The sequence below is a fragment of the Scylla paramamosain genome, chromosome 4 (assembly GCF_035594125.1).
Source record: "Scylla paramamosain isolate STU-SP2022 chromosome 4, ASM3559412v1, whole genome shotgun sequence".
Classification (NCBI taxonomy): Eukaryota; Metazoa; Arthropoda; class Malacostraca; order Decapoda; family Portunidae; genus Scylla; species Scylla paramamosain.
Window position 1 is genome coordinate 38,327,027 of NC_087154.1, and position 25,000 is coordinate 38,352,026.

General features: G+C 42.2%; 2 protein-coding genes and 1 long non-coding RNA gene across 3 annotated transcripts in view; 1 reads left to right on the forward strand and 2 right to left on the reverse strand.

Moving 5' to 3' along the window:
- The window catches only part of LOC135100074 (uncharacterized), a 115,476-nt gene that overhangs the window by 27,768 nt on the left and 62,708 nt on the right, over positions 1-25,000 (reverse strand). The window contains exon 3 of the long non-coding RNA XR_010268519.1: positions 14,480-14,562. This is a non-coding gene — a long non-coding RNA (uncharacterized LOC135100074). The remainder of the gene's footprint in view (positions 1-14,479; positions 14,563-25,000) is intronic.
- LOC135100073 (transcription factor Adf-1-like) lies at positions 2,514-5,079 on the forward strand. The gene is made up of 2 exons (XM_064002972.1): positions 2,514-2,877; positions 4,084-5,079. Exons 1-2 carry the CDS (start codon positions 2,745-2,747, stop codon positions 4,869-4,871), a joined length of 921 nt encoding a protein of 306 aa, XP_063859042.1. The 5' UTR covers positions 2,514-2,744; the 3' UTR covers positions 4,872-5,079.
- Positions 2,878-5,548, reverse strand: LOC135100072 (uncharacterized). Its single transcript, XM_064002971.1, has 2 exons — positions 5,098-5,548; positions 2,878-4,037 (listed from the first exon to the last, which is right to left on the reverse strand). The coding sequence occupies exons 1-2, from the start codon at positions 5,403-5,405 to the stop codon at positions 3,149-3,151; spliced, it is 1,197 nt and encodes a 398-aa protein (XP_063859041.1). The 5' UTR covers positions 5,406-5,548; the 3' UTR covers positions 2,878-3,148.

The window sequence follows — 25,000 nt, forward strand, 5'->3', positions numbered from 1 at the left end:
AGACTTAATAATTTCCCACTTGCCGCCATGTTCCTGAGATGATTCGAAGCAGAAGCTCGACACACCATCCAGCCATTAGCGGTCAGAAGCTGGGAGAGCACGAAAGGGAGAGAGAGAGAGAGAGAGAGAGAGAGAGAGAGAGAGAGAGAGAGAGAGAGAGAGAGAGAGAGAGAGAGAGAGGCAATGTTGAGTATAAAGAGGGATGGCAGGGATGAGAGAGAGAGAGAGAGAGAGAGAGAGAGAGAGAGAGAGAGAGAGAGAGAGAGAGAGAGAGAGAGAGAGAGAGAGAGAGAGAGAGAGAGAGAGAGAGAGAGAGGGGGGCGTTCGTCCGAGTTGAGATGAGAGAGCTGATGTTGAGGAAAGATAACGGAAGCTGCAGAAGAAAGATGGGAGAGAGAGAGAGAGAGAGAGAGAGAGAGAGAGAGAGAGAGAGAGAGAGAGAGAGAGAGAGAGAGAGAGAGAGAGAGAGAGAACCATCAAAACCATCCTTACAAATAAACAAAAACATCCTTCATAACTTAATGACCTTCCTTCCTTCCTTCCTTAAACCTTCCTTCCTCTTATCCTCCTCCTCCTCCTCCTCCTCCTCCTCCTCCTCCTCCAACTCCTCCTCCTCCAGCTCCTCCTCCTCTACCACATCACCTCAGCATCTCAAGAGGTCACGGAGAGGTCGCGGGGTCAGGCTGGGCGGGGCGAGAGGAGTGGGGAGAGGTGGGCCGGGTGGGCGGGGTGGGCGGGGTCGGCAGGGGTCAAGATGTTACTTCCAGGTTTCCAAGAGGTGAGGAACCAGGGCGGAACGAGGCCTTTTGCACGAGTTTTTACACCCAAGAGGAGGAGGAGGAGGAGGAGGAGGAGGAGGAGGAGAGGAGAGGGAGATGGTGGGTGCTGGGCGGTGCAACGGAGAGAACAGGTGTGTGTGTGTGTGTGTGTGTGTGTGTGTGTGTGTGTGTGTGTGTGTGTGTGTGTGTGTGTGTGTGTGTGTGTGTGTGTGTGTGTGTGTGTGTGTGTGTGTGTGTGTGTGTGTGAATGAATATAATGAGGAAGGAACTGGATTAAAAAGTGGGAGAGAAACTTCGGTGGGCGGCGTGGAGGACAAAACAATAGAGAGAGAGAGAGAGAGAGAGAGAGAGAGAGAGAGAGAGAGAGAGAGAGAGAGAGAGAGAGAGAGAGAGAGAGAGAGAGAGAGAGAGAGAGAGAGAGAGAGAGAGAGAGTTGTAAAAAAGAGAGGGAAAAGTTATTGAGTTGTGGATGTGGAGATAGAGCTCGGAAGATTGGAGGAGGAGGAGGAGGAGGAGGAGGAGGAGGAGGAGGAGGAGGAGGAGGAGGAGGAGGAGGAGGAGGAGGAGGGGGAAAAAGCTGGAATGGGTTCTCGGAAAAGCAGTAAAAATGGTTGCCCTGTTTTCTCTTCCACTTCAGTCCCTCCTCCTCTCCTTTCCTCCTTCCAGTCCCTCCTCCTCTCCTTTCCTCCTTCCCTCCATCCCTCCCTCCTTCCTTCCTTCCTTCCTTATTTATTGTTTTCTCTTCACACTCCCATTTCTTTAGGTTTTCATTAATCCTCTCTCTCTCTCTCTCTCTCTCTCTCTCTCTCTCTCTCTCTCTCTCTCTGCTGATGCCGTTGTTTATCTAAATTATTTCTTTATTTTTATTTGTAAATTTTCTAGTTTATTTTCTGATCATTACGATAACTATTCATATTTCTATCATCTAAGTATGCATGTATGTATGTATGTATATGTATCTGTGTATTCATATATCCATTTATCTATATATTTTATCTATTTACTCATCTATTCCTAAACGTATCTATTTATTTATGCATTCCTTTATCTATTACCTTTATCTATATCTATCTAAAGTATCTATTTATTTGTGTATGTTTTCTAATTATCTATCTATCTGTCTTTCTGTCTGTCCATTCACTTATCTATCTATATATACTTCAATCACAAGGGAAAGCAAACAACAGTTCAAACAAGGCGACGGTGTTTCCTAAAGTTCAAAGCGCGTTGTGTGTGTGTGTGTGTGTGTGTGTGTGTGTGTGTGTGTGTGTGTGTGTGTGTGTGTGTGTGTGTGTGTGTGTGTGTGTGTGTGTGTGTGTGTGTGTGTGTGTGTGTGTGTGTGTTCGTCTGAGTATATTAGCCAGTGAATGTGGAAGAGACAGGTTTCCGGAATGCGATTAATGGTGTGCGGTTCCAGCGGGCATGTCACTCCTGATTTCATGAATTTTTACTGGGTTATGAGGTCCTGGCGGTGACCCGGGAGATATGCACCCGGTCTGAGGGGCTGAGAGGAGCGGGGTATGTGTGCAGTAAGTGGTGAGTGGTCAGTGTTGGGTCGTGCAAAGTTATTTGAGTTTGGCGAGTTAGTTGAGTTTGCCTCCTTCTGTCATTGGCTGAGTCTCTGTTACTGCGTCTTATGGGATACATGTACCCGGTCTGAACGGCTGAGAGGGGTAGAGTGTGTGTGGATTGAGTGGTGAGTGATCAGTGTTGGGTCGTGTCCTCCAGTTGAGTTTGCCTGCTTAAAGGTCGATTCACACACATCAGTGACGTATCAGTGCCGTATCCGCTCAGTGCTTCAGTGTCAGTGAAAAAAAATATCGTTACTTTGAATTTGACTGACGCGTTCACACACGTCCGGCGCAGTACCGTGTTTTGACTCTCAGTGACCGTTACGTCTCCGTTCCGTGAAACTGAATATCGTCGCCACCGATATTTTTCAGATTTTCACGGACGCCGGAAGCTATGGATGACGAACTACTCATTGAACTGGTGCGGAACCATCCAGTTCTGTATGATCTCTCACAACCAAAATATATGGATTCCAACTTTAAACAAGATATATGGAATAAAATAGGAGAAGAAATGAAAGTAGATGGTAAGTACTCTTTTTAATATTGTGTACAGTAGTCTAACACATCACACCACACCACCACATCTCACCTCATATCAAACTACAACAACTCACATCACACCACACCACACCACACCACACCACAGCAGACCACACCTCATACCACACCACAACACCTCACATCACATTTTTCTTTTTCATTTATGTATTTGATATATTCTTAATTTTGTAGTCACACTACATGGCAGGTTTACTTTTGCTAGGTACCTAGACTTCTTATATGCAGTCATCAAAACTACCATGGCACAGATCCAGCCTCTGAATTAAAGTAATCTTTGTACAGCTCCCTTACAGCTAACGCATCTCTTGTTGCATTTCCACCCTGCAGAGGCAGATTTTCAAGTCTTGCTTCTGCTGTTTTAGGCACTGTTGCATTTACCACATGCGGGCGTGTTTCTACATCATATTTTCTAATGAAATTATGCAGAACACAGATTGCAAGTATCATGTGATCAACATTTTCTGGTTTTGCTTGAATTCTTCTGTTACATATTCTAAATTTTTGAGACAAAATGCCAAACGTATTTTCAACAACTCTTCTGGCACGAGACAGTCTGTAATTAAAGACACGCTTAGAATTATCCAAATCTTGTCCAGGATATGGTCGCATCAAATAAGTTTTTAGAGGGAATGCTTCATCACCAACCATTACATACGGAGCCTTAGTACTATTTGTGCCTGGCAATGTAGCATTCCCTGGTACTGATAATGTGCCTTGCTGTAGTGTTTTGCCTAGACCAGAATTTGCAAAAATTCCACCATCACTGCTCTTTCCATATGCACCAACATCAATTGTGATGAAATTGTAATGTGCATCAACAAGCGCCAACAAAACAACTGAAAATGTCTTCTTATAGTTAAAGTACAAAGAACCACTATTTGGGGGAGCCTGAATGGTAAAATGTTTCCCGTCCAAAGCTCCCAAGCAGTTAGGAAAATTCCAAAGTGTTGAAAAGTCACTAGCAATGGATTTCCACATCTCTGTTGAAGGTTTTGGTAGTACTTCGCTCATGAGATTTTCTGTTATTATCCTGCAAGTGTCCATAACAATTTTGTACACTGTGCTATGCCCCAAGCGGTAGCTGAACGAAATTGTCCTTAAGGAATCCCCTGTAGCTAGGTACCTGAAACAAGGAAATTTAACTTATATCAAAACTTTTGTTGTTTCAGGTTCAGCATGTAAAAGCAGATGGAACAATATAAGGGACAATTACAGAAAATCTATGAAGAAGACTTCAACTAAGAGTGGGCAAAGTGCAAAGAAAATTAAACTGTACAAATTTTCTGAGCAATTAAGCTTTTTAAAGTTATACATGCACGAGAGGGAAACAAAGGGAAACATCGCAAGTGAGGAACATGAAGGAAACAATCACGACGATGTTGTAGAAAACCAGGAGGACGAAGAAGAGAACATCCAGACAGATGCAGGGGAACCAACAGTATTGGACGGAGGCCTGCATGAAGATTTGCAGACACAACCATTGCCCTCACCAAAGCCTACTCTTGAAGCTAAAGTTAAGTCATTAGCAGGAAAATCAAAGAAGAGAGTGGCACCTCAACAAACAGCTTCTGCAAAATTAATGGAGTATTTGATAAGTAAACAAGAAAATCAAACCGCTTCCACCCCACCACACCCTGTTGACGCATTTCTAGCAGGCATTGCTCCAACTCTCAAGACTTTGACCCCTTATTATTTGAATGTAGCAAAATCTGAAATATTTGCTACAGTACAGAAATATGAAATGCAAATGCTTATCAATCAACAATCATTTGAAAGACTACCTGAGCCTTCAGCTTCTACATCATCAACTTCGACTCCACATCCCTCACCTCAGCCAGTGCAGGAACATACAACAGTAACATATGGAGATCAGCAACAGAAGTTATCTACTTATACATCAGTTCCAAACAGCGCCAATCCTTTGCAAAACTACTTTTCAACTTTTCAGGATTCTTAACTCTTCAATAGGCTATACAACTTAAAACATTAGAGTTATCACTAACGTCAAGAAACACACATAAGTAATGATGAATTTTGAGAGTGAGAAACAAATTAATGTACGTACTGTCACTTAGCATGAAAATAAACTTTTAAAAGTTTAAAGAGTCTATGAAATCTCCAGCACGGATTTAGATAGATAAGTGCAGTAAATGACCAACTACAAAGACGGAGTATTATTTTACCTTAAACAAACTGCTAATCGTTCCTCTGGTTTAATGGCCTTTCTCCAGTGGGTGTCTTGTTTCTTCAGTTGAGTTTTCATTTTATTGAACAATATCCAGAAGCAGTTTTTGGACATTCTAAAGTACTGAAAAAATTTGGTTTCATCATCTGTTAATTCCTTGAACAGAGTCGCAAACTCTCCTTCAGTTTCTCTTTTCTGCCACGCTTCATGTACCCACTTTCTTTTCTTCACTTTTTGTTCTGCCTCTTCCTCTTCATCAAGAATTATGGCAATCATTGCCAACTCCACGTCCGAAAACTTTGCCATCCTGGAAAACACTGATTTCACGGTGTACGGCAGCACCACGGATGTGTGTGAATAGACGTCACGGAAACAACACGGTATCACTGACACTGAACGGACACGGCACTGATACGTCACTGATGTGTGTGAATCGACCTTAAGTCGCCAGCTGAGTTCAAAGGGTCCGAAGATCTAGCCAGAAGTTTAAGTATCTTGAGCTGAGGGTGTCATGATTAGGTTTACATTAGATGAAAAAGAGGGAGTTTCATGTGTTATCTATTAGCGTCTGCCACTTGCGTGTAAATATTTGAAAAGTGAAAGTTATAAAGCTTACATAATAATTTCAGTTTTGTTTTGTTTTTATGTCTCTTCCTTGTTTTCGATTCGATTATGTTCAATTACTCTGTTTTTTTATCCTTTATTTCATCGTTCTGGTTTGCTTGGTAATGAAGCGAAGATAAAAATGTGTAAGTTAATCAGATTATGGTGCGGCAATAATACGGTCGTACGGCGGCTAATGGGATGAACAGGAGGGGCGTGGACGAGGAGCGAGGAAGGAGAGGGTCAAGAACGTGAGAGGATGAGTGAGGGGAGGGTTGGCTTTTTAAAGAACATAAACTGGGATCCTGACGGAGGGCTTAGGGAGACTAGACATGAGTAAGAGGAGAAGGTTAGGGAGGAGAAAGAAGGAGAAGGTTAGGGAGGGGGAGGAGGAGGATAAGTGGCCAGGAGGTATGGCGTGTTTAGCGGAACGGCAAAGTAAAAGCAGATCCAGTTTCTCCAATAAGATTTTCCCGAAGGTTAATCCGGAACAGATGAGGTGGATCCATTTACCACACCGGCTACTCTGCACTGATCCCGCCATCGCCTTTATAGGGATGACGGACGCCGCGATCATGGGACGCACAACAAGGCATTCTGGGGCTTCTCATAAGTTGCCTTTTATTGCGTCCCTAAGGAGGATGAGAGGAAGGCAAATCGGAGCAGGATTAATTATAACGACTCTCCTTTGCTCTCTTAAAAAAGTATTCTGGGTTTTGTCCTGAGTCCCCTTTTACTGCGTTACGAAAGAGGTTAAGAGGAGGGTAAGGTGGTGTTGGATATGTGATACTAACGCTTTCTCTTTCTTGCAATCTTATAATGGAAGGTCTCAAGGAACTTCTCCGTGTAATTTCGATCTGTCTTCTTACTGAGACTTTCTGGGGGCTTTTTTCCCGTTTACATTTTGCCCTTAGCTTGAATTCTCCAGCATAAAAAAGTGAGGGGAGGAAAAGAAAAAAGAGTGGAGGGTTGTATTAATGTCCACTTTATTCAAGACCTTGACTTCGAGGCCTCGTTGCTAGTCTTCAGGGGCTGCCACGTATAGGCCTGATGGCTTCTTACAGCTTCACAATGTTCCTATGCTCTTATGTTCTAATTTTCCGTGGCGTATTCATTGTAAGTTAAGACAAGACAGTGCAGGTGAGGATGGTCAGGTAATTTAGGTTCTAATGGCTCTCTGTACAGTGCTCTAAATTTTGCTCTAGGTTTAGGATTCTGTATTCACTCGCAGTAGTATTTTGTGGGAAGAAGTAGCGCTCTTAAAGATGTCTATAGAAGTAACGTGATTTTGTTGTTACAGAGACGTGGCTAAATCGACCTACCATTTCACCTACTATTTTTACGTCTGTTGAAATGGGTATGATAGGGAGGAATGGTTCTGTTATTGATGACTGAATGGTCTGTGGTGGTGGTGGTGGTGGTGGTGGTGGTGGTGGTGGTGGTGACAGTTTAGTTGGTGGTGTTGATATTGGTTGTGATGAAAACTGAATTGTTGTGGTTTGGTTTCATTTCAATGCCTTTAACCTTGCCTTTATTCTTTTGTTCCTCTCTCTCTCTCTCTCTCTCTCTCTCTCTCTCTCTCTCTCTCTCTCTCTCTCTCTCTCTCTCTCTCTCTCTCTCTCTCTCTCTCTCTCTCTCTCTCTCTCTCTGAGCTTTAATCTTCAGCCTATACTTTATTCCCTTATCCACCATATCACATTAACAAACCTTCTATTTCTACCTTGCATCTTTACCAACCATTACTTCCCTCTCTCCCCTTTCCTCCCACACCCTTACTTAACCCCTTCCTTTCATGTCCCCTGGATGCCCTTCCCTCCCTCTTCGCATTACTCCCTTCCCTTCCTTCCCCTCCCTTACTTCTCCTTCCACGCCATCCATCAAACAAACCCACTCACTCATTCACCTTTCAGCCATCCGTTTAGCCATCCATCTATTCATCCTTCTCCCGTAACCTTTTCTCCTTCCCTGCCTTCTTCTCCACCCTCTCCCTGTCACTCACCACCCACACCCACACTCTTCCTCACTTCACAGGAAACAAGCTCCACTTCTCCCGCTGCGTGATGACAACCATGCAAATTTAATGAAGCATGGAGCAAGAGCAAGCAGAAATCCTCCTTTGCCAAACAGTCTTACGGTCTCAAGTTTCAAGCAGGTCACGGCGAGGCATCAAGCGAGTAAGCGACGAGGTAGGAAGCCCAGCAAGCATCAGAATGTCTCAGGAAACTCGCGGCTAGGGACAGTATTTTGAAACACTTCTGCGCTGCATCTTCACTACATTCGAAGGGTGCTAGTTGAAGCTACAGCGGTTTTAAAGAAGTTTTTTGATGTTCTAGTGACAGATTAGCAAGTTTTATACATTATTAATAGCAGAAATACCCTTGAGAACCCGGCTAATTATCTCTGTGGCTTTTAAAAGTAGTCTTATGAGGAAACCAAAGCGTTTTTTTTTGTATACGAACCTAACAAGCACGGTTCTCTCATCTGCTGTTAACATCTACGTACAAGCGAACTTAACTGCAACCGAAAGACACCAACGTGTACAGCAAACAGGAGAACGTGTGGGTGTACAGAGCTTCATAGGTACTGTTGGGAAAAACTAACTTAGTATAAGGAATGCATGAAACAAAACTGAAAACTAATAAACTACTTTGACAACAGAAAAAATTATAATCCTAAGGTTAAAACACACACACACACACACACACAGTTTTGCGTTTTCATCACTTATTCTTTCACCAGGCCGGAGTTTTCACAATAGTACGTGCGCTCGTACACTGAACACGCCCCCTGGTTGTGTTCCGCCTATCCTGTCTTTCGTTACGCTCCCTGGTTAGCGGATGAGTGACGAGGAGCAAGTGACGTCACGCGGCCGTTGAGCGAAACAGTAGATAGGGTGTAGGGTCAAGGAACAGAGGAGTGAAGGGGTGTGTGTGAGGGAAAGTACGGTAATGGTAGTTGTAATTGCATTTGGAGTAGTAGTACTGTTGTTGTGGTGGTGGTGGCATTAGCGGTAGTAGTAGTAGTAGTAGTAGTAGTAGTAGTAGTAGTAGTAGTAGTAGTAGTAGTAGTAGTAGTAGTAGTAGTAGTAGTAGTAGTAGTAGTAGCAACAGCAGTAGTAGCAGTAGTAGTAGTAGTAGTAGCAGTAGTAGTAAAAAATAGTAGAGAGGACATTAAAAAAAAAAAACACAGTCTTTTGAAATAATCATCCGAAAAAGTGACATTTTAATAGCCTCGTACAAGAATGATATAAGACATGAAATGTATATCTTATAACTATATGTACTATCTTTTCTGTGTTTCTATACGAATAATAAATATTACTGTATGTTGAGAGAGAGAGAGAGAGAGAGAGAGAGAGAGAGAGAGAGAGAGAGAGAGAGAGAGAGAGAGAGAGAGAGAGTCAAAATGGATGGGTAGTTAGATAGGGAGAAGACAAATGAACAGACGGACAGAGGATACCCCACAAGCCGCCGCGCTCCTACCTACCCCGAAATTAGAATCCATTTGTCAACAGGTGGGCTTTGAGGGGCGCGGCGCCACACACGCCTCCTGCAGATGCCGCGTGAGGCCTGGACACGCAGGGGACACCACAGAAGGATGAAAGGAGGGAAGATAAGGCTAAATTAGAGGAGAAGGATAAAAACAAAGGCAAAAATTTTAGGATAAGAATGAGTGAAAATAGATAGGAGGAGGAGGAGGAGGAGAGGAAAGAGGATAGGAAAACAAGAACAAGATAAAAAAAAGAACAATAAGGACACAAACACGAGCAGGGACAAGATCAAGAAGAAAAGGAACAAGAACAGGAACACCTAGGCAAGCAGAGAACATAAAAATAAGGAGAGACAGAAAAGAAACAAAGTCGAGGATGAGGAGCAGAATAAGGACGAGGGTAAGGAGTCCAGGAGTAGAACTGAATCCAAGAAGAAAAATGGATGGATAGATTGATAGAGAGATACAGATAATTATTGACCTCAAATTTTACGACTGGTGGTGAGATGTCTATATAAGAAGAGGCAGAGGAGGATAAGATCGAAGCGGGATGAGGGAGTCAATATCTATCTAGACATGTTTTGGATTGAGTAGAGAACGATGGAGACTTAAATAAGTGTTCAGTCTATAGATAGATAACTTATACTTAACAGATACGAATTGTGCACTGATGGAGGTATGCTAATATATGTATTCAAGGATACAGAGAGATAAAGGAAATTAAACTGAATAATAAATCGATTAAAATACACAGTGGGAATTTTTTTTTCCGACTATATACATCAATAAATGATGATACTTAATAATTATTCAGTAAATATACAGCAGATGCCTGATGAATTATAAATATCTGCATTCCGAGAAACAAGGAAGGAAATCATTCAAGGAAAACTAATAAAAGAGAATACAAGGGAAGCAAATGAAAGAAGAACTGAGAACCCGTAATTATTATCCAGATGTGAATGAGGAATTATGGAAAACCAGAAAAGTGAACAAAAAAAAGAGATAAGCAGGAAATTAGAAAGAAAAACACGAATTAATGAGACGCTGAAAGAATAGACAAGAGTGAAGGAAGAATCAAAATATACCCAATAAGAAAAAATAAACGCTGAAATGTAGAGAGAAAAAAAAACAAGCAAATAAATGGAGAAACAAAACATGAATAATTAAGACGAACAAAGAAAAGATAAGAACTAAGAAAAAAAAATTTAATACATCCAATATGAGAAATAAACCTTGGAGGAGACGAAGAGGAAGAAAAATAAAAATCAAAGCAAATGCACAAGGGAATTAGAAAAGAAATCATGACTTAATGATATGCACAAAAAAAAATAAATAAAATAAGAAGAAAATATCAAAATATATCCAATAAGACAAATGGACTAATTTTGAATCTAGAGACACGGACATTACAATAAACCAACACGGAAAAGAAGTAAACAAAACAGAATATAATGAGATGTAAAAATAGAAGAAAAAAAACAAGAAAGAAAAGAAAAAAATCGAAATATATCAACTTCAATCAACAAAAAACAAACTTTGGAATATAGAAAAACAAAACAAAAAGAACAAATCAAAATAAATCAATATAGGAGACGAAGAGGAAAAGAAAGAAAGAAAGAGAGAGAAAAGGAGAACAAAGCAACAAAATATGTAAGAAAAAACTTGACAACCAGGTGTACATCGATCAGCTAATATCACTTAAATCTCCCGCGGTAATTAAAATGGGGTGAAACGTACTAATTGAGGCTCACTAATAACTAACCTTCTCGTGCCAGCCGGTTTGGTGTTAATCTATCTACGTTACCTTTCTTTTTTTTCTCCCCCCTCCCCCTCTCTCTCCTCTCTCTCTCTCTCTCTCTCTCTTTCTGGAGAAGGATGCGATAGATGACCTGTTCACAACCTGTCTGGCCCACACCTGCCCACCTGCCCGCCCCAAACACTCCCTCCTGTCTTCCCTATCAGTGTATCTCCTGCTCTCCTGCCTACTTACCTACCTGGATGTGTGTGTGTGTGTGTGTGTGTGTGTGTGTGTGTGTGTGTGTGTGTGTGTGTGTGTGTGTGTGTGTGTCGTTATATAGTTATTAAATGCAATACAAACGCATCATAGCTCAATATGATAATTCTGATTTGTTTTTCAATCAACTGAAGTGAAGAAAATAACAGAGTAACAAAAACAAAAAAAAAAGGAGCATCAGATTTGTTGGTTCTGATGAGACTGTGTGATAAGCTTAACCATCTGATCTAAAATAAGCTAACACACACACACACACACACACACACACACACAGATCTATTACATCCAACCAAAATCAAACAAAACAACACACCTGAAAAAAAAAAGGGAAAAAAAAGGAAGGAAAGGCAAAGACAAAGAAAAACTATGACCGACACACACACACACATACACACACACTTTCCCCCTCCCCGACACCCCAACGCCCACCATCCCTTCACCCCCCTACCCACCCAACACACACGTACACTAGACACAGACACAGAACATAAAGCAACACACCACGTTCTTTTTTCCGTTCCTTAATACGTGCAACGGGAGCTAAAAGAGAAGAGTCACCCCGCCAGAGCCACACCCGGAGAGAACAGCAATTAAGCAAGCACGCAGACAGGTTGGCAGGCAGGCAAGGAGGCAAGGAGGCAAGGAGGCAGGCGACCAGCGGGGCGGACGGCAGCAGCGGGGCACGGTAAGGCAAGCCAACGCAAGGGAAGGCAAAAGGCAAGACAAGGCAAGGCAAGACAAGGCAAGGCAAGGCAAGGCATGGCAAGGCAAGGTAGCAACCACACTAGAGGAGACAATGGCACAACACAACTGGCAGATTGAAACTCGGGGGAACAACAAAAATATTGACTGTGGGAGTGAAAAGAAAAGCAGAGGATGAAAAAAGAGGAATGGTAAAAAAGTAGTGACGGTGAGAATAAGAATGGTAGAAGGAAGAACAGCAAGAATGGTGACCGTAAGAGATGGATGAGGGTAAAAAAAGAGTCATGATGGTAATAAGAAGAATTAGAGAAGAGAGATGAAGATGATTAAAAACAACAGCAAGAACAATGACTAAATGTAGACACCAGAAATAAAGCAAGATAGAAACAAACGGAGAAAAAAAAAGAGAAGGTAAGAATAGAAATGAGAGAAAATAAATGAAGATTACTAGAAATAGCAAGAAAGGTGGAATGGTCGAAAGAAAAAGAAAAGAAACGCAGAAAAGGATAAAAAAAGAGAAAGACTGTAAAAAGGTAGTGACGTTGTGAGTAAAAATAGAAAAAATGAATGATGATGATTAGAAAGAACTACAAGAACAGTGATTGTAAGACTAAAAACAAGAGAGAAAGATGGCATTAATAAGGAAAAAAATATACGAAAACGGCAACGGTGAATGAAAATAAGAAAAAATGAAGACATAACTGAAAGAAAAGCAAAATAATAGCCACTAAAATTAAGAAAATAACGAAATGCAAAAAAAAAAAGAACAAAACTAAAATATTGACCATAAGAATAAAGAAAAGAAAACGATAAAATACAAAATCAAACAAATAGCAACAAAATTAACTAAAAGAACATAAACAATTAACGCTACACAATAAAATAAAGATACAAGAGAAAGAACAACAAAAACAGAAGCTAAAAGAATGTACAGCTGACAACACAAAAGTCACATTAAAAAGAATGAATAACATAAATTAGTAAACAAGAGAAGAATAATAAACAACTGACACTACGATTGGAAGAAGAAGAAGAGGAAGAGGAAGAGGAAGAGGAAGAGGAAGAGGAGGAAGAAGAAGAAGAAGAAGAAGAAGAAGAAGGAGAAGAAGAAGGAAAACAGTTACTAAATATATAATGTCTAAAAGAAAAAGTGAAAAAAAAGGAAATAAAGAAAACAAGAGTAGCAATTTCCTCTTTCCATAAAACAGCAAAATAGAAAACTAGATCCTATAAGAAATACAAAAAAAAAAAAAAATATCACAAAGAAAATCAGAGGAAAAAAAAAGGAAAGAAAATCAAGAAATTCGAATAAACAAAATAAATACACGAGAGAAAACGAAAACCAGGAACTAACTGTAAAAAAAAAGAAAAAGAAAATAGTAATAATAATAAAAAAACATTTAAAAAAGCGGGATATTCCATCAAGTCAATCAGCAAACACACAAATCACGATACTGTGCGATGATTTAGACGGAAAACTGAGGGAGAGAAGAAAAGGAAAAAAAAAAAAAAACACGCGGACAAACAAGGCTACAGATAAGCAAGCAAAGCAGACGCAAAGGAAAACACACACACACAGATACAAACATGCATACACACACACACACACACACACACATACACACACACACACACACACACACACACACACACACATACGCACGCACATATTCACACACATCAACATGCCACCAAAACACGCACCGTCTATACTAAGTTAACACACCCACACACACACACACACACACACACACACACACACACACACACACACACACACACACACACACACACACACACACACCTGCAGCCCCGTAACAAGCAGGTGCTCCCTCCTCCTAACGCACCTGGACACATAGGTCAAGTTTCCTGCATGTCATCGCGTCACACTTTACCGTAACAAGGAGGCAAGGTGAGCTCCGGTCCTTTGCTCCCTCCAGCCCTCGCCGCCTCACTGCTAAGGCCGGTATTCTGAAACGCCTTGCCTTCTCACCACGACTATTTTCCAAGGTTAGAGATGATTAGTCGCTCTCAAGAGTTTTTTTTTTTTTTTTCTTTTAATAATGTAGAAATCTTGTTAATCTGCCACTAGAGCCGTCAAAACACCTTAAAAACCCGTGTAGCTCCAACTATATTAGAGTCTTTTGAAAGTAGTAAAGGTGCGGGCAGAAGAGTTTCAGAATATGGTGCTAGATCTCAGGGTTGGCAGCTACAAGTACAGACGAGCTGCGACGGAACAAGGTACGTAAGAGAGGCGTTCCGCAAGGTGGGTTAGAGATTCCACGCTTTCTCCTAATCCAAAAATCTAAATAAATTGCCCACGACAGATCCGCACGTTTCTCCTCACCTACCTACCTACCTACCCCGCTACTTACCCACCTATCTACAGTACCTTTACACACACACACACACACACACACACACACACACACACACACACACACACACACACGTCTCTTAAATTAGGACAGACAATTGGTAAGGCCCAGCAAACTCATTCCCCTGCAGGAATGCCAAAAGCAAGGAACGGTGACTACCTACCAACACACACACACACACACACACACACCTGCTCAGATCGTCTCCCCTGCACGCCTGCCTGGCCGCCGAGCACTGCTGCGTCATCTGGGGCCCGCAGCGCCTCGATCCACCCTGAAAAACAATGAAACCAGCGTTATGATGCGATGCCACAGAGACCCACAGCACGCGAAGCAGTGGACGCCAGGGACATTAAAGCATCCTACACGACGCGACACAGGGAAGCGACGTCCCCGCTGTCCGAAGCACCATAATCACCCCTAACAAATCCCCGCTCTTACCATCCATTCCTGGGCCATCCAATACAGGTAGCTCTAGATTAAACCTGATAAAGCCAAGTTCAGTTCACTGCTCCAGTATACAGGATCTCTACCCCAGCCCAGCCCTGCCCAGCCCTGCCCAGCCCAGCACAGACCATCCCAGCACACCGAACCTAATCGACACAACAGCAATCCGGAGTAGCGGCGTGTAATGCACTCCGGTACAGAACAGCTACATACGCCGGTCCTATTCCAGTGTAGCCCGGTTCATTTACCTCCGAATCGAGTCCACCAGAGACCGGGAGAGAACACCCTACCTGCCTCAAAGCTAAGCAGGCTAACCAGTCAGTCTCCTTAGGACCTGGAAGCAGAGCAACACAGTAAAACGCGTCTACTAAACATGGTCATGCACGAACCACCGCACACCATCACAGCGGAGGATTGGATGGTCCCGGCAAGCACAGCCACTCCCACACAGAACAATGCAAGGAGGCCTACTCGTGTGCAGCCCCTATCAAGCCTAGTCCAGTCCTTTAAATGTCTCCCCAGCGCGTCCTGCCTCCCAGTCCAGTCACGCAGGTAGGAAAGGTAAAGGCAGGAAGCATCCAAGGAGAGGAACAATTATCTTATTTCTCTTTACATACACTTTTGGTGAGTTTTTCCTTTCTATCTTTATCAGACAAGATCCTGGTGTGGGTTTATATAGCAGTGTGGAAAGTTAGGAACTGCACACACACACACTTACACACACACACACACACACACACACACACACACACACACACGTCCTCCATCAAGCAAACACACACCTTCGCCTGACAGGAGGGAGTCGTCACCTGTAATTTACTCTTATGATTCTTTTCTCCCTCCTCCTCCTCCTCCTCCTCCTCCTCCTCCTCCTCCTCCTCCTCCTACACCACCTCCACCATCAGGTCTTTCTCTTTGCCTCAACTTCTTCCTGCTATTTCTCCTCCTCCTTCTTCTTCTTCTCCTCCTCCTCCTCCTCCTCCTCCTCCTCCTCCTCCTCCTCCTCCTCCTCCTCCTCCTCCTCCTCCTCCTCCTCCTCCTCCTCCTCCTCCTCCTCCTCCTTTGTATTCCTCCTCCTCCTCCTCCTCCTACTCCTTCTCTTCCTCCTCCTCCTCTTCTTCTTCCTCCTCCTACTCCTTCTCTTCCTCCTCCTCCTCTTCTTCTTCTTCTTCTTCTTCCTCTTCCTCCTCCTCCTCCTCCTCCTCCTCCTCCTCTTTCTCCTCCTGGCCATCTCGCAACCTCTTCTTCCTCCTCCCCTCTTCCTCCTCCCCCTCCTAAGTTGCTCTTCGTTACTCTGAGCCGTTTGACCAATTAAAAGCTCTCTCTCTCTCTCTCTCTCTCTCTCTCTCTCTCTCTCTCTCTCTCTCTCTCTCTCTCTCTCTCTCTCTCTCTCTCTCTCTCTCTGGTTAAACAGAAAGCACATTACTCGCTCAAGACAACATAAGTAAAAAAAAAAAATGTAAAAAAAGTAATAAAAGAGACTTAACATTTGTGTTCGGTTCAATAAGAGTGACTCCCTTTCATTACTTCATTGGGTCGTAAAACACCGACCGAAGTTAGAGAGAAAGAGAGAAAAAGACAAAAGAATACATGAACGGTACATAGTCATTGTCAAAAGCCTGTAATATACCTGCGCGCGCGAGAAAGAGAGAGAGAGAGAGAGAGAGAGAGAGAGAGAGAGAGAGAGAGAGAGAGAGAGAGAGAGAGAGAGAGAGAGAGAGAGAGAGAGACTTTTATTTGGTTTTCTAATGATTTTCAATGTTTTTTTCTTTCGTTTCTTCTGTTTTTGTTTGTGATAAATTCTTTCTTTGTCTTCGTTTTTTATCTATTTGTATTGTCGTTTCTCTCTCTCTCTCTCTCTCTCTCTCTCTCTCTCTCTCTCTCTCTCTCTCTCTCTCTCTCTCTCTCTCTCTCTCTCTCACATCATTTCAGGTCTACATATTTTCCTCTCTATTTCCTCATTCTCTTTTCTATTTTATTTTCGATACTGCAATCCTAAATATCTCGGATTTTCTTCCCTCTCACCAAATTTGTCATGCTCTCTTTCTGTTCCTTTTCATTTCATGCCCATGTGTATTTTTTGTCTAATTCGTCATGCTCTCTTGCTCTTTCTCTTTTCATTACATGCCTATAAATTAATCATCTTTTTTTCCTCGTTCCTTGAAAGCTTCCAAATTTACGCTTGAGAGCTTGACTAAACCTCCAGCCTGAAGGAAAGTGGCGAGGAAAAAAGGGAAAAAGTGAGCGGAAAACAGACAAGTAAGTACATAGACAGTCAGAGAAATGAAGGATGACTTTGAGTAAACAGGCATGTAAATAAACAGATCAAGATACAATGCAGTTAACGATGAAGTGTTCACTAGTGCAAGAGTTAACCAGTATCTCCACGCTTTCACTCCTTTCACTGGTAAACTCCGGAACTCTGTCTTTTTTTTTCTTCTCCTTCCTAACACTTAAACTACTCCAAGAGATGAGTATCAAGACATTCAAAACTAAATCTGACAACTTTTTTTTATTTCCTTCCGTAAGCAAGTTTTTGGAAGCGATATTGCAAGCGAAGTTGTTTTTTTCTTTTCCTTTTCCTTCTTTTCGTCTCAAATTGTGCACCTGACCAAACTCCTTTCAATGCAAAAGCTGAAAAAAAAGTAGGTAAACAAAAAGAGAACTCATATACTTAAACACATACTATTACAGTCATAAGTCGTATAACCTTGACCCTTCCTACCACTGTGATATGCATGTTACCTTCCCCTTCAGCAGTCCTCATATCCCCCTCCTCCACCCCCCACCGCCATCGCCCAATCTCCTCACAATACGACACAGCCGAGGGATTCTAAGATCAAGAGAACCCGAGACTGAGGGCGGATGCTAAAACACAGAGGAAGTGGAGGCAGGTTACTCAATTTCTGTGACCGTAGCTTCATATTTCAACACAAATAGGCGCGTAGAGACATTGAGAGAATATACGACCAAGAACGCTGAGTTTTTAGACATAAGTTGAGAAGAAACACCTGCAAAGTAAGGAAAGTAGGTCGCTGGAGGAGGAGGAGGAGGAGGAGGAGGAGGAGGAGGAGGAGGAGGAGGAGGAGGAGGAGGAGGAGGAGGAGGAGGAGGAGGAGGAGGAGGAGGAGGAGGAGGAGGAGGAGGAGGTTATGGTTAAGAGGAAAGAAATCCAACACGGATCTAGGGAGTTGAGCAAATAGCTGGAGGAGGAGGAGGGGGAGGAGGACGAGGAGGAGGTGGTGGTGGTGGTGGTGGCTGAGGTTGTACAGGTGGCGGTGCTGATAATGGTTGTAGTGATAGTGGTGGCGGTGGTAGTAGTGGTGGTGGTGGTGGTGGTGGTGGAAGTGGTGATGGTGACGGTGGCGGTGGTGGTGGTAGAAGAGGAAGAAGAATTAATAAAGGACAAGAAAGTGGAATGAATAAGGAAACCACACAAAAATCGAAAAGAAAAATAAAGACAAAAATCTAACAAATGAGAACAGAAACACAACGTAACCAAAGACAAATAAAAACTAGTCAAATTATCAATAAGGAGAACGTGAGTGACAGACAAAAAACAACAGGAAATAAACAGCAAACAATATAAACAGTGGGACAGAGAACGACAGAAAGGAAAGGAAAAAAAAAGCAACAAACAAACAGGACGAATAAAAAGAACATAAAGAAGATGAGATAAACAATACACGGAAAGAGTAAGAAAGTAAAATAGATAAAAAAAAAGGAAAAGAGATACAGAGGAGAAACACATAAAAACTAAACAGATCATAAAGAAGATTTAGGAAACAAACAATAAACATCTTAAGAAACAGGACAGAGAGAGAGAGACATGGAGAGAAAAAGACAGATAGACAACACAGAAGTGAGACAGAGGCAGAAGGAAGAGAGAGAGAAAGAGAGACAGAAGTGAGGCCAAGGTAGAAGGAATAGAGAGAGAGAAAGGAAGAAAGAAAGAAGAAACACATAAAGCAAGTAGATAAACACTAAACAGGACAGAGAGAGAGAGAGAGAGAGAGAGAGAGAGAGAGAGAGAGAGAGAGAGAGAGAGAGAGAGAGAGAGAGAGAGAGAGAGAGAGAGAGAGAGAGAGAGAGAGAGAGAGACTGAAGTAAGATGAGGGTAGAAGGAAGAGAGGGAAAAGGAGGACAGAGGGGGCGATTGACCCACGGAAGGAAGGGAGGAGGACGGGAGCGAGCGCCAGATAAAGGTGAAGGCTTCTCCTGGCCAAGTTGTCTGGGGGCAATGAAGGAGAAGACCCATTAAGATCTTAACTCCAAACTCAGTCTTCAGAGGCAGCTGTACACGAGAATGTTGCTTAGGGAGGCGTATTACCCTTCCCTCCTCCACCTCCTCCTCCTCCTCCTCCTCCTCCACCTCCCCTTCATTGACTCCTATTTTTCTTCGTATTCTTCTCCTCCTCCCAAGTTCTTGTCCTCGTTTGTCTCCTGTTCCTTCTTCCTTTCTTCCTCCTGATCTCGTTTCTAGTGTCCGTTTTTCTCTTTATCCTTCTTCTTCTTCCTCCTCTTCTTCTTCCTCCTCCTCCTTTGAGCTATTTTTTTCTCTTACAGTTTTTATTTTTCGTCGTTTGTCTCTTGATTCTTCTTCTTTTTCTTTTGTTTTCCTTTTCGTACTGTTTTTTTTTCTTTTTTCTTTTCTTTTTTCACTTTTATTTCCTTCGTCTTCGTTTGATTCTTACTTAATTTCATACTAAAAGTAGCAACAGCATTTCTTCCTCTTCTTCCTCCTCCTCCTCCTCCTCCTCCTCCTTCCCTTTTTTCCTTTTTCCCCTTCTCCTCTCCCTTCTCTTTCTCCTCCTCCTCCTCCTCCTCCTCCTCCTCCTGTTGCTCTTCCCCCTCTCCTTCTGCAACAATAACAACAACAATAACACGAGAAACTCATCCTAATCTTCTTTCTCTTGTTTCTCCTTCACCTCCTTCTTCCATTCCTCCTCCTCCTCTTCTTCCTGACCCTCGCAGCACCTCCGTCCCTCCGCTACATTCAAAACTGCCTGTGTATCTTTTTTTCCCCCAGTGCATGTCGTGACGTAGCTTACTTATCTCTGCATCTTTTTCGCATCTTTTTCATTCTTGTTAATAATGACACTTAATTCCCACCACTGGTCTTGCCTCCTTCTACTTCTTCTCTTCCTACCATTCCACCTCCCCCTCCTCTTCCTTCTTCTTCTTCTTCTTCTTCTTCTTCTTCTTCTTCTGCTTCTACTCTTCCTCCTCTTCTTCTTTCCCTGCCACGACCACCACCACCATCACCTTTCTCCTTCACCAGGTGTTTTCTCTCTCTCTCTCTCTCTCTCTCTCTCTCTCTCTCTCTCTCTCTCTCTCTCTCTCTCTCTCTCAACCAAGTAACTATTTTTGGTGTATAATTTGCACTTCTGAATTTACCTTTCACGCACCCACTGCACTTCATAAACACACACACACACACACACACACACACACACACACGCTCTCGCTCTCCCTCCGCCTTCGTTCTCTTAGTAAACTTTCACCCGGGCGTTCCCATCGCATCCTTACATTTCCTCCTCCTCCTCCTCCTCCTCCTCCTCCTCCTCCTCCTCCTACTCCTCCTCCTACTCCTCCTCCTCCTCCTCCTCCTCCACTACCTCCTCCACCTCCCACAGCATGATGATCTTTTTTTCCTTTCCTCCCTTCCCTCCTTATCCCCCCAAACACTAACACTCTCTCTCTCTCTCTCTCTCTCTCTCTCTCTCTCTCTCTCTCTCTCTCTCTCTCTCTCTCTCTCTCTCTCTCTCTCTCTCTCTCTCTCTCTCTCTCGTAGTTTGTAGCTGGAAATTAGATTTCAGAAAATTCATTTATATTTCTTCCACGTTCAAGTTCGGGTTAGATGTGCTCAGGCGTCAGCTCCTCCTCCTCCTCCTCCTCCTCCTCCTGCTCCTCCTCCTCTTCTTCCTCCTGAGAGAAAACAGCGCGTTGTTTTAAATGGTAAATTTTCAAACTGGCGAGAAGTTCTAAGTGGTGTACCACAGGGATCAGTGCTCGGCCCTGTTCTTTTCCTTATTTACGTTAATGATATCGATGAGGGCCTCACCTGCAAAGTATCTAAGTTCGCTGATGATACAAAAATAATGAATAAAGTAGTCACGTCTGAGGATAAAAGAAAATTACAATCTGATCTTGACCACTTAGCCACTTGGTCAGACAAGTGGCAGATGAGCTTCAATGTAAATAAATGTAAAGTGTTGCACATTGGTAATAACAACGATCACACTGATTACTTAATGAACGGTACCGAGCTTCTTAAGGTTAAGGAGGAAAAGGACTTGGGTGTTATAATTACCTCAGACCTCAAGTCAAGTAAACACTGCTCGGAAGTAGTTAAAACAGCAAATAAATTGGTTGGGTTTATTGGTAGGACTTTCGAATTCAAATCAGAAGGGGTAATTCTCACATTGTTTAATACACTTGTCCGACCTCTACTTGAGTATTGCGTCCAGTTCTGGTCACCCCATTACAGGAAAGATATAGACAAGCTGGAGAGAGTCCAAAGAAGAGTTACCAAGTTGATCCCACGACTGCGGAACAAGCCTTATGAGGAGCGCTTGAGGGAACTCAACTTGTTCAGTTTAGAGAAACGGCGAATGCGAGGTGACTTAATTGAATTGTTTAAGATGTGTCGGGGCTTTGATAACGTAAATGTAAACAACTATCTCATCATTGACAGTTCCAACACCACTCGAAATAATGGCTACAAGATTATAGGTAAGCGTTTCAGATCAGACGAGGCTAAGTATTATTTCTTTAATAGAATTGTAAATGTCTGGAACTCTCTCCCAGCACATATTGTCGATAGTAACACAATAGAAACTTTTAAACAAAGGTTGGACAATCACCTCGCAGCAACCCCTCATATAACGTACTTTGCGCCTACATAAAATGTTTTTATTTTTTTAGTTACTTTAGTGAATAGTATAATTTCTCTTTCATCCTTTCCTATCACATCTTAGCCTTTCCTCCTCCCTATACTCTCCTGTTTTTCCTTCCTTGATCTCTAGTGTCCTCCATCCTCTAACTCTTAGAATCTGTAGTGGTAGTGGTAGAATAGACACACAGACAGCCTCGTTAGGCCCAGTAGGGCTGTTGCTGTCTGTTCTTTCCTTTGTATTCCTTTGTATTCCTCCTCCTCCTCCTCCTCCTCCTCCTCCTCCTTCATTCTCTTCCTCCTTCTCTTGCGGTGTGCTTGAGGGAATGTGGGTTGAGTTTGGGGTTTCTTGATATTCTCTCTCTCTCTCTCTCTCTCTCTCTCTCTCTCTCTCTCTCTCTCTCTCTCTCTCTCTCTCTCTCTCTCTCTCTCTCTCTCTCTCCTTTGTTACTTCTCCTACTGTGTTATTGTAGTGATTATTAGTTCACGTGTTTGAAGTTTCTCTCAATTATCTCTCTCTCTCTCTCTCTCTCTCTCTCTCTCTCTCTCTCTCTCTCTCTCTCTCTCTCTCTCTCTCTCTCTCTCTCTAAGACCACGCGTATCTTTTCTCTTGTCTAATATTTTTCTTTTATTTTTCTTCTTTCTACTTTCCTGCATTTCAGTTTCTTGTATCTTATTTTTCTTTCGTCTTCTTTTCTGCTTTTCACTTTTTTTACCCTCTTTCTCTTCCCTTTCGTTATTACTACTGTTGCTGGTATCCTCCTTTCTCCTGTCCCTGCTCCTCCTCGCCCTTCTTCTTCTATTCCTATTCTTCCTCCTCCTCTACCTCTTCCTCCTCCTCCTCTTCCTCCTCCTCCTGTAAATACATCAGAGACCTACATGGAACCCTCTTGTTTTATGAGGCAGCTGAAGAGCAAACGTGTGTGTGTGTGTGTGTGTGTGTGTGTGTGTGTGTGTGTGTGTGTGTGTGTGTGTGTGTGTGTGTGTGTGTGTGTGTGTGTGTGTGTGTGTGTGTGTGTGCAGACATGTCGGCATTTTGTCTCATTATATCAGTTTAATCACAGGTCATTTAGTGCATTTTTTTTTTTTTTTTTTTTTCTTGATTTAAAGAATATTTCTTTTTTTTTTCGGAAGGGAATAATTGTCCAATAGTATAATTTCTCTTTCATCCTTTCCTATCACATCTTAGCCTTTCCTCCTCCCTATACTCTCCTGTTTTTCCTTCCTTGATCTCTAGTGTCCTCCATCCTCTAACTCTTAGAATCTGTAGTGGTAGTGGTAGAATAGACACACAGACAGCCTCGTTAGGCCCAGTAGGGCTGTTGCTGTCTGTTCTTTCCTTTGTATTCCTTTGTATTCCTCCTCCTCCTCCTCCTCCTCCTCCTCCTCCTTCATTCTCTTCCTCCTTCTCTTGCGGTGTGCTTGAGGGAATGTGGGTTGAGTTTGGGGTTTCTTGATATTCTCTCTCTCTCTCTCTCTCTCTCTCTCTCTCTCTCTCTCTCTCTCTCTCTCTCTCTCTCTCTCTCTCTCTCTCTCTCTCTCTCTCCTTTGTTACTTCTCCTACTGTGTTATTGTAGTGATTATTAGTTCACGTGTTTGAAGTTTCTCTCAATTATCTCTCTCTCTCTCTCTCTCTCTCTCTCTCTCTCTCTCTCTCTCTCTCTCTCTCTCTCTCTCTCTCTCTCTCTCTCTAAGACCACGCGTATCTTTTCTCTTGTCTAATATTTTTCTTTTATTTTTCTTCTTTCTACTTTCCTGCATTTCAGTTTCTTGTATCTTATTTTTCTTTCGTCTTCTTTTCTGCTTTTCACTTTTTTTACCCTCTTTCTCTTCCCTTTCGTTATTACTACTGTTGCTGGTATCCTCCTTTCTCCTGTCCCTGCTCCTCCTCGCCCTTCTTCTTCTATTCCTATTCTTCCTCCTCCTCTACCTCTTCCTCCTCCTCCTCTTCCTCCTCCTCCTGTAAATACATCAGAGACCTACATGGAACCCTCTTGTTTTATGAGGCAGCTGAAGAGCAAACGTGTGTGTGTGTGTGTGTGTGTGTGTGTGTGTGTGTGTGTGTGTGTGTGTGTGTGTGTGTGTGTGTGTGTGTGTGTGTGTGTGTGTGCAGACATGTCGGCATTTTGTCTCATTATATCAGTTTAATCACAGGTCATTTAGTGCATTTTTTTTTTTTTTTTTTATTTTCTTGATTTAAAGAATATTTCTTTTTTTTTTCGGAAGGGAATAATTGTCCAGTGGATGGAAAAGTTAACGGTGTTTATTCTCTCTCTCTCTCTCTCTCTCTCTCTCTCTCTCTCTCTCTCTCTCTCTCTCTCTCTCTCTCTCTCTCTCTCTCTCTCTAGCTTCACCAGTCATTAATATTCCTTTCCGTTTCCTGCACTCCTTCTCCGCCCTTTCTTCCCTCTCCTTTATTCCTCCTTTTCCTTATTTTCTTGTCTTATCGCTTACTTTCATCCGTTCCCCTCTTTACCTCTCCCTCTCTTATTCTCGTCCTTCATCCTTCTCTTCTTTTCTCTTTTACTCTTTACTTCCTAGTCCTTCCTCTTTTTATTGATCTTCTCTTTCTTCAAATTCTTTTTCTTTCTCTTTTCTGTTTTTTTTATTTATTTTTTTTTACTTTTAGTCTCTCTTTCTCTCTCTTTCTTCTCGTGTCCTTGTAATCTTTTTTTTTCTTTTCTTGTTTTCCTCTCTACTTTCTACTCACTACCACTCTTATTGTTCTTCTCTTTCTTCTATTCCTCTCTTTCTCTTTTACATTCTTTTCTCTCTTTTTTCCCTTTCCCTCTCTTTCTCTTTCTTCCATTCCCCTCTCTTTCTCTTTTCTACTCTTTTTATTTCTTTTTTTCCTCTACTATCTCTTTCTCTTTCTCCTCCTCTTCTTGTCTCTTTGTCTCTTTTTTTATCATTGTCTCTCTTCTTTTCTCCTGTTCGCTCCAACTCAGCAATGAAGAACAAAAGCAACTAAAGATAAAAAAAATTAAGTCGTTAGGAAATTGAACAAGAGCAGAAGCCTGTCTCAATTCCTTGTCGACTCTCTCTCTCTCTCTCTCTCTCTCTCTCTCTCTCTCTCTCTCTCTCTCTCTCTCTCTCTCTCTCTGGTGCTTCACTTAATTCAGGTTTTTTTTCGGTTTCTTTCTTTCGGTTTGGTTTTTAATTTTTTTTTTTTGTTTATTTTTATTCCTTTGTTTCGTCTTCCCTTTACCTGTCTTTCATTTATCTTATTTTTGTTGTCCTTTGTTTTTTTTTTTTGTATTTATGTCTTTTTTCTATATTTATTCACGTATTTATTTGTATTTCATCTGGTTCGCTTATATCTCTTCATATTTCATTTTTTTTATTTTCATCCTATTTTCGTTATTCCATT

Bases quoted from the DNA above. Each gene is read 5' to 3' on its own strand.
- LOC135100073 (XM_064002972.1), top strand. From the start codon at position 2,745: ATGGATGACGAACTACTCATTGAACTGGTGCGGAACCATCCAGTTCTG. The intron at 2,878-4,083 runs GTAAGTACTCTT...TTGTTGTTTCAG, and splicing joins AGAAGAAATGAAAGTAGATG to GTTCAGCATGTAAAAGCAGA.
- LOC135100072 (XM_064002971.1), bottom strand. From the start codon at position 5,405: ATGGCAAAGTTTTCGGACGTGGAGTTGGCAATGATTGCCATAATTCTT. The intron at 4,038-5,097 runs GTAAAATAATAC...TCCTTGTTTCAG, and splicing joins CGATTAGCAGTTTGTTTAAG to GTACCTAGCTACAGGGGATT.